At 38.6% G+C, this 9350-nt stretch overlaps 1 protein-coding gene across 1 annotated transcript in view; it reads left to right on the forward strand.

Annotated features, from left to right (window-relative positions):
- LOC145721356 (MAM and LDL-receptor class A domain-containing protein 1-like) overlaps nucleotides 1-9350 on the forward strand; it is a 107327-nt gene that overhangs the window by 43737 nt on the left and 54240 nt on the right. The window contains exons 8-9 of the mRNA XM_081818906.1: nucleotides 3230-3403; nucleotides 4985-5039. Of these exons, the coding sequence (XP_081675032.1) occupies nucleotides 3230-3403; nucleotides 4985-5039 (229 nt within the window). The remainder of the gene's footprint in view (nucleotides 1-3229; nucleotides 3404-4984; nucleotides 5040-9350) is intronic.

Consider the following 9350-nt stretch of genomic DNA (forward strand, 5'->3'; position numbering starts at 1 on the left):
TTTAGATTTTATTCATTTATTTGAGAGAGAATGAGATGGAGAGAGCATGAGAGGGGGGAGGGTCAGAGGGAGAAGCAGACTCCCTGCTGAGCAGGGAGCCCGATGCGGGACTCAATCCCGGGACTCCAGGATCATGACCTGAGCCGAAGGCAGTCGCTTAACCAACTGAGCCACCCAGGTGCCCTATCTGACTGCATTTTAATGAATCAGGCATGAATCATGAAAATAATTTCCTTTTGACATGATAAGTAGTAAATACATTTTAAATGGTTGGTGTAATTTTAACATACCTGTTTTGTAGTTCTGTTTAATAGAATTTTCTGTGATAATGGAAGTTTTTCTCTCCTGTGTCCAATATGGTAGCTGCTAACTGCATATAGCTATTGGGCACTCAATGTGTAATGAGTATAACTGAGGAACTGGGTTTTTCATTTGGTTTCACTTCAATTAATTTACATGTAAATAGCCACACAATTATCAGACCTTTGCCACGACATTATAGTTAATTGTTTTCTTTTCATTCTCCCCCATAAAACTCTGGAGTCCCTAAAGACACCTAATACTTTGTACCTTTTCTGACACTGAGCAGCTTCCTTCATGCTCTCTGGGAAAGTTTACAGGTGTTTACTGACCCGCTCATGCTAATAGTCCCACTCATCCCTCCCTTCTTCTTTAAAAAAAACCCAAAAACTATTAACTGAAAACCTACTAAACACAAACTGCTTTAATAGATTCCGCGAGGAATTCATGACACACCTTGTGATTTTGGGTTCATGGCTTCGTGTTCCACTGGCGTGTATCAGATTGAGAGCTGCAGGGGTTGCACGCTTGACAAGTGCCTATCTGGAATCACAGCTGTATTAATGACTTGGTTCAGTGACTTCACCCTACCAGTATTAATTTTGAAAACAACTATGGAAGATTTCTTCGTCTATAATAAGCTAAAGAGTTCTGCTTAATGGTCTGTGATGGCAACTCTGTTAAAGTAGTAAATTAAATATAAGTCTTAAGCTTTTATCCTATTAAATATGGATCCCATTGGTATTTACTCTTATTACACTATTAAAATACATTAGCACTGGTGATGTACTGAATGACAGTTTGACAGCTTGGTATGCTGACGGGGCATGTGTATCTCTTGTACTAAGTTTAAAGCCCTGGTTTGCATATTTACAAGCTTGGAATGTGCTGAAACTCTAGCACGGATCTAAAATTTAATTGTAGTTGAGGAACCTAAATCCTTCCTTCCCATAGGATATGATCAAACACTTCCATCTGACTTTTCATTTCTCAATTACCTGTCTTGCTTATCTGAGTTTAGGGAAGCATGGTAGTAAAGTCTAAAATGAAGCGGACAGAATTTTTTTCTTTTTTTTTAAAGATTTTATTTATTTATTTGAGAGAGAGAATGAGAGACAGAGAGCATGAGAGGGAGGAGGGTCAGAGGGAGAAGCAGACTCCCCGCCGAGCAGGGAGCCCGATGTGGGACTCGATCCCGGGACTCCAGGATCATGACCCGAGCCGAAGGCAGTCGCCTAACCAACTGAGCCACCCAGGCGCCCCCAGAATTTTTTGATGAAGTGGTGATAGTTAAGTAGACACATTAAAAAAGGTGTACCACACTGGAACAGAGAATGTTTGCTCTTTTAAGCTATACAACTTTTTAAAAGCACATCTAAAAATTATTCGACTTCAGGGGCACCTGGGTGGCTCAGCCAGTTAAGCATCCGACTCTTGATTCTGGCTCAGGTCATGATCTCAGGGTGGTGAAATTGAGACTTGCATTGGGCTCCATGCTCAGTAGGGAGTCTACTTGAGATCCTCTCCCTTTCCCTCTGTACCTCCCCCTGCTCGCACTCTCTCTAAAATAAATCTTAAAAATTTTTTTTCAACTTGAATTTCCACTGAAATTGGTACCAACCATAAAATAAATGGGGAGACTATATATACACTAATATCTGTCCATGTAACAAAATAAAACCATAGTGGTGAAGGAAAAAAGCCCACAAGAATTTAAAATTCACTGCAACTGAAAAGGAGTCACTTTGAATCCAAAGAGAAGGGTTTTACTTCTGAGAAGCCTCATCTGTGAATGCTGTGTTTTCTTAGAGAGTCCTAAGGCTGCACTTTTCAAAGAAATCATGAGAAGAGGGGCACCTGGCTGGCTCAGTCGTTAAGCGTCTGCCTTCGGCTCAGGTCATGATCCCAGGGTCCTGGGATTGAGCCCCACCTCAGGCTCCCTGCTCCGCGGGAAGCCTGCTTCTCCCTCTCCCACTCCCCCTGCTTGGGTTCCCTCTCTCGCTATGTCTCTCTCTGTCAAATAAATAAATAAAATCTTAAAAAAAAAAAAAATGAGAAGAAAAAAAATTGCTGTGTGTCTGAACTTGTTTTTAATGGAGATTTTGTTGACATATTTTATAGAGTGAATCATCCAGCCATTGAGGGAATTAATCCCTGCCTCACACAGTACCTGTTACTTAGTAAATGCTCATTAAATGTTGCTTGAATAAATGAGAGTCCTGAATTTCATGTAGTAGCTATTGCTGTCAGCACCTAAAATAATTCTTTATTTTTACTGCCTAGTTAAGTGCTCAAACCCTTAGATTGTCATCCCTGATAATGACTAGGAGGTGAAATGATCACCCCCCCCAAAAAGGATGTTTTCTTACTTGATTTAAATTATGAACCAACAGTATTACATGAGTTCCCAAGTTCTTTGATAGTGTCCCCATGAGAAGGAATTAATGAAAAGTACTCATTACAGTTTTCTTTTACCTGAGAAAATACTTTTTCAGGAAACACTTTTTTTTTTTTTGATTTGGTGTTTGAGACATCAATGAGAATGTATAAGTAAAACCTGATTTTGTACACTAAGAATATATACCTCCATCGAAACTTCTGTGGAAGCAGAGTGGTACCGCCCATGCTGGTGTAGAAAAATACATGTCCTCAAACTTGTCTTGGTGGTGAGCTAACATCCCATTTCTTTAGACCTCTTGATGGCATGTGTTAAAAATACCAGTTAGAGCTGCCTTGAACCTTTTCTTAAGGGGAGGATGCAAAGGCAGACAAAAGACATACTTAGGATTTTCTGGGCTCGCGTATTTGGAGGAAAGGAGAATTGAGATTACATTTAACAGCAGAATGATTTTTGATATTTTTAATTATAGAAAAGTTGCTGGAGACCAGTAAATGGAGTATTCATGTCATTCAAAAACATTTTCAACAGGTGCAATTTTGGTATCATTTGTCCCGGGATTCACATCTCTCGGTTTTTACAAGAACATCACTGGATGGGGATTTGCAAAAGCAAGGTGATCTAATTGGAATCTCCAAATCTCAGTGGAAACAAGCAAAAATCAATCTCTGTTTGAGGGCTGGAGAATCTACTCTACCTTTTCAGGTAAGCAAGCACATAAGAAATTAATACAACTTAGCAGAAGATGCTAATTTAATCCTACTTTTTTTCTCAGAGAACAATGTAACACATAAAAAACACATATATCCCATAGATTTATCAGCTATTGAAAAAGGAAGCACATTCACAATCAGAGATGAGTACAGATGTTAAATTGCTCAAGACTGTTATATGGATGCTTAGCAAAACTGGAGATTAGAATTGAATTGGAGGAGGAGAAAACAGAATTGAATAGGATGGCAGAGAGAAAAGTATTTTAATAGGAAAATATTTATTTTTTAAGTGAGGATGGCAGATTATATGAGGTGGTGAAAAAACCTGACTTGCACTATGCTCACATTTTAATTCTGATGCCTTATTTTCTGCCGCCCATTAATATTGAGATTTTTTTTAATCCATTTTTTATGTCATTTTCTTGGCTCATAATAAAAGAAGGCAACTGTAGGTAATCAGATTGGTGCCTGAATTTTTACCCTCCTGGATATGGCTTCCTTCTGGATGACATTTGAAAAGAGTGATTTTAGAAACTAGATTGGATGATAGAATATAGCAGAAAACACACAGCCTTTGGAGTTAGGTGGTCTGAGTTCTGATCTCTGCTCAGCTCATGGGTTGCTAAGGGACTCCAAATTACATCTTTGAGCTTCACATTTCCCTATCTGTGAAAACCACAGAGATGGTAAAAGCAATACTTCAGGGGAGTCTGAGTATTAAAGATAAAGGTAAAATGGTGGCCCCGAACATGGGCTCTGGAGTCTGGAGTTCAAGCCAGGTGTACAATCATGGAGAAGTTGCTTAATCCCTCTGCACTTGTTTCTTCTGTTAAATGGAGGTGAGAGTCATTGTTGGGGTGTTAGGGGCCCCCTAATAAATAACTTAACCTCCTTGGTCCTCATTTCTGAGCCAGTTAAGATAAATATAGAAGTCAAACAGTAAAATATTTTAGAGAAGATGCTTTTAGAATCTGCCGCCATAGGTTTAAATAACACATCACCTCAGAATAAACAGATTCACCCAGAGAACAATGAACTGTGCTAGAGAAATCCAGGACTCACCCGTTGGGGGAAACCTATGACTCTTAGCCAGAGCTAACATCAGAGTGTATGTGTCCAAGAGTGGGAGTTGAAGGAGCGACAGACAGCATGAGTTTAGCACATCCAGCTTATTCTTCTAACATCACTAATTGGTTAAATCCTCCTGTCCACAGGAGAGAGTAAGAGGTCGGTAATAGCAGTGTTACTGCAAGTTCCTGCCCATGGAGGTAGAAGGAATAGGGAATAAATATGGACTCCTTTCAGTATCCTCTTCTTTCTAGAACTGTTGTGAGGATTGAATGATTTATATATGTAAAGCACATAGAAGATATTCTGGCATAAAGTAAACACACAAAGTTAGCTCTTATTACTGCCGTGATTATCAGTTGGACATTGTCTGGGAATAACAGACACTCAGTAAATATTAGTATTCTTTATTTTGCAAAGGAGTTTCCTCTTGACCAGAACTCTAGGCTCAGTGATTAGAAGCTCCTTCATTCTGTGAAGGTCTCTAAACTCCCTGATTCTCAAGGATCACATTTATGACTATACTCCCATATCTAATGGACAAAAATACTGTGAATCTAGTAACTCTTAATAGGAAAGCAGTAAAGGCCAGTCATGGAAGCACATAAGTGCCAATCTCCATTACGTGTGACAGGACAAACAAAATCAGAACAGTTCTGATCCCTTGCTTCATTTATTTATATTCTGTATAACATTATTTTCATTAGGTTTGCTTTTAGTTAGAATGAAACTTAAAGATCTTCAAGAGTCCATTGTTAATTCACATTATTGGAAATTAAACATAGTGTCCTTCTCCAAACAAAAACCTGCATGTGAATAATGATTCTTGATTTCCTTATGATTGCCCAAACTTAGAAGCAGCCCAAGATGTTCTTCAGTAGGTGAACGGGTAAATAACCTGTGGTACATCCAGACAATGGAATATCATCTGGTGCTAAAAAGAAATGAGCTGTCAAGTCATGAAAAGATATGGGGGAACCTCAGGTGCATATTACTAAGTGAAAGCAGCCAACCTGAAAAGCCTACTTCCTCTCTGAGTCTAACTGCCTGGCATTCCAGAAAAGGCAAAATTAGGGAGACAATGAAAAGATCAGTGGTTGCCAAGGGTTGGACGGTGCAGGGAGAGAGAAAGGATGAATAGATAGAGCAGAGAGGATTTTTAGGGCAGTGAAAATACTCTGTATAATAATATGATGGATAAATGTTATACATTTGTCCAAGCCCACAGAATGTATAACATCAAGAATGGACCATAATGTAGACAGTGGACTTTGGTGGTTATGAGGTTCATCATTTATAACACATGCCTCACTCCGGTGGGAGATTTTTTGTTTTTTGTTTTTCCGAGAGAGTGGGGGGTGGAGGGAGAGATAATCCTAAGCAGCTTTCACGCCCAGCGAGCAGCCTGATGCGAGGTTTGATTTCATGACCCTGAGATCATGACCTAAGCTGAAATCAAGAGTGGAATGCTCAACCAGCTGAGCCACCCAGACACCCTGGGAGATGTTGATAATGGGGAAGCTGTGTGTGCGTTGGGACAGAAAGTGTAGAAGAAAACTACACCTTCTCCTCAGTTTGCAGTGAACGTAATACTGCTCTAAAAGTCTTAATGAAAGGGCGCCTGGGTGGCTCAGTTGGTTAAGCGACTGCCTTCGGCTCAGGTCATGATCCTGGAGTCCCGGGATCGAGTCCCGCATCGGGCTCCCTGCTCGGCGGGGAGTCTGCTTCTCCCTCTGACCCTCCCCACTCTCATGTGCTCTCTCTCATTCTCTCTCTCTCAAATAAATAAATAAAATCTTTAAAAAAAAAAAATAAAAAAAAAAATAAAAGTCTTAATGAAAAACAAAACTAAACCACAATGTATTCTTTTAGAACCAGTTATTTGAGAAATGTTTTGAGTTGAAACACATGCCATTCCTTTCTGGACCTGCAGGCACTCATTAACCTATCACCATTACTGAAGAGATTCAGTGCAGTGTCCTTTTCTTTCCCCTATAGCATTTCTTCCTTTGGGGTTCTGGTTTGTGTTTTACTTTGCTTTGCAGTGCAAAGTGAGTTTGCTCTTTATTACCCGGGGCATATTAAGTGGTTTGTAGGGTAACCAGTGGTTTGATAGGATTTTATAATTGGGCAGCAGAGGATTTGTGATGTTTTTATAAAGGAGCCCTGATCTTCGTTCCTGTCTATGGTGTCTCAGCGCCATGTGTTGGCTTTCCTCTCACCCCCATTGGGGCTCCTAATCCACCCCAATTAGCTTCAGCTTAATTGTGATAGCCTTGGAGGGGAGTGAATGGTTCTGGGTTCTTGCTAGGTCTTATTTTGCCCCTGAGAAGTTTTTAGTCTCTGCCTCTGTCACCCCTTAATTCCGTTACTTGTCTGTAGTATATTTGTTTTAGAAACTGCAGGTAAATAAAGAAGAATAAGAATTCCCTCAGATTTTTTCATCAAGAAGCCCATTATAGGTCCACAATCCCTAACCAACAATTTGGAAGATTACAATTTGGAAAACAATAAGCTTTTGAAAAACCAATTTAGAGGCAAAACTTAACCTCACCTGAACCTGTGTGAGGTCTTTAGGCAGTTCATTTAGTGAGATGTTTGATTAGATAGGTGCTGCCCCCAATCTCCCTGAGGGTATCATGTAATATACACGGTGTTAGATGAATATTCTCAACTCTGAACTAGTCAAATTTCAAAACCCAGCTGGCCCCAAAGACTTCGGGTAAGGAATTGCAGGCCTGTGTTCACATTCTGGTGTGAATCAGTCCAGAATTTATGCAGACACACATATACACGATACGTAAATATACTCAGTCACACATGAATATATACCACGATGGTATTTAATACATTATTACTACATATACAGTAAATATTTCAAAAAAGTAGAAAATACAGAGGCAAGTATCTTTGTATTCACACCTCAGAATGAACTGTTAGCATTCTGTTTGCTTATAATGTTAATACCTGTTTGCATATGAACATACAGCTTTTGTCCTCTTTGCACCCATTTCTATTCCTTTTCTTGTCCTCTTCTGGAAAAAAAATTGCAGATCTTATGTTGGTTTTAACCTGATTTCTGGAAATGCATATTTAGAAACATGGAGCTATGAATGAGGATTCTAGCTAGGTGCAATTCTTCGTTCTTTTAGCAACAACAATTGCAAAAGATACTCTGCCTATAAACAGTCCATCTAGATTTTTAAAATATTCAAATATTTGAAGTTTACATTCTTAACCAACTGAGCCACCCAGGCGCCCTTGAAGTTTACATTCTTGGGAATGGGCTTCTTTGGCACTTTAGTAGACTGAATCATTGTGACCTTAGTCATCACCTGACTATCCTTCAATGTGACTAAATTCTGAACATATTTATACAGTGTAGTCCATCCCAAACACTGGAAAGGAGAAAGGCATCAACCCATATGACCCCTATGTCCTCTTCTAGCCATGAACTTCTTTTGCAGTGTCGTCCTTTTGATGTCACTTGTAGACATCACAACAGAGTACAAATCACTTTGAGTTTCTTAGGAAATAAACACCCTTAGGTAGGTAGGGCTTTTATTCTTCCTGGTAGAAAAGGATAAGGCTTACTCTTTATTCCATAAGAACAGCAAATTAGCACCATTTCAATAGTCTCTCCATTTCCTATATTTTTTTTATTGGAAGAATATAAGTCAAATAGTTAATAGTATTCTTTTCAATCTGTTATAACTTGGCCCGCCCATTGGATATGTTGAGTTTTTACAGAGATATACTCACTTCATTTACAGTTTCTTTTTCCCCTAACTGCTGTTCTTAGTTTTAATATCTAAAGGTGGTTCTTTTTCTGAGTACTGTCCATTGATTTCCAGCTGATCTACTTTTTTCAGGTTTCCTATTAATACATAATTGTGTCGTATTTTAGATTTCATTTTAAAATGACCCTTTTGTGAAATTTTCCACAGTGATTGATAACATGTTCATTCTTTATCAGTCAATGATATAAATCAATAACAATTTCCTGACATTATTTGAGGATTCAGTGAAGGGTAAGATTTATAATACAATAGTAAAAGCTGGTCTAGTCTCTATAAAGTTACAATGTCCTCAGCCTTCTTAATTTAGGACTGCATTGAATATTGTTACACCAGACAGCTCTGGTCTGCAGCATCTGCTAAAGACCAGTTATCTTTTTATTTTATTCTAGTAATGCAGTATAGCCTAATCGTTAATGGCTCAGGTTACATATTTTTCTTATTAAATATATAACCTTCAACCAATTACTTTACCTCTGAAGCTTCTGTTTCTTTTGCTTTCACATGAGGATGGGAATAGCACCACCTTCACAGGGTTAAAACAAGTGAATGTGCTTGGCATGCAGTAAGCTTTAAATAATGTTTGCGGTATCTCTTATTATTGATAACATCATTAAAAAAATTACTATATTCCAGTTTTTCCTATTATATTCCTACTTTCTCCATTTCTTCTTAGATTCCTATTTTTTTGTTCTTGTTATTCCTTTTTTAAAAAAACAAGATATCAAAGAACCAAAATCTAAATAGGCTAGTTGAGTTTTTCTCTGGAAAGGCTTACTTTGGTTTTTCAGATATAAAAAGTAATCACTTGATTGTAAGCTACATTTATAAGTTGTTTGGTTCCTGAAAGCAAAAACAAGAAATGATTTTGCTCTTTCACTGAAAGAGCACTGAATAATATCACTGAATAAAACAAATATCAGCGGGGGCGGAGCAAGATGGCGGAGGAGTAGGAGACCTGGATTTCGTCTCCTCTCAGGAATTCAGCTGGATAGGGATCAAACCATTCTGAACCCCTACAAACTCAACAGGAGATCGAAGAAAGGAATAGCAACAACTCTCTGAACAGAAAAG

Source organism: Leptonychotes weddellii, chromosome 5, assembly GCF_054177405.1.
Source record: "Leptonychotes weddellii isolate Sample4059 chromosome 5, ASM5417740v2, whole genome shotgun sequence".
NCBI lineage: Eukaryota > Metazoa > Chordata > Mammalia > Carnivora > Phocidae > Leptonychotes > Leptonychotes weddellii.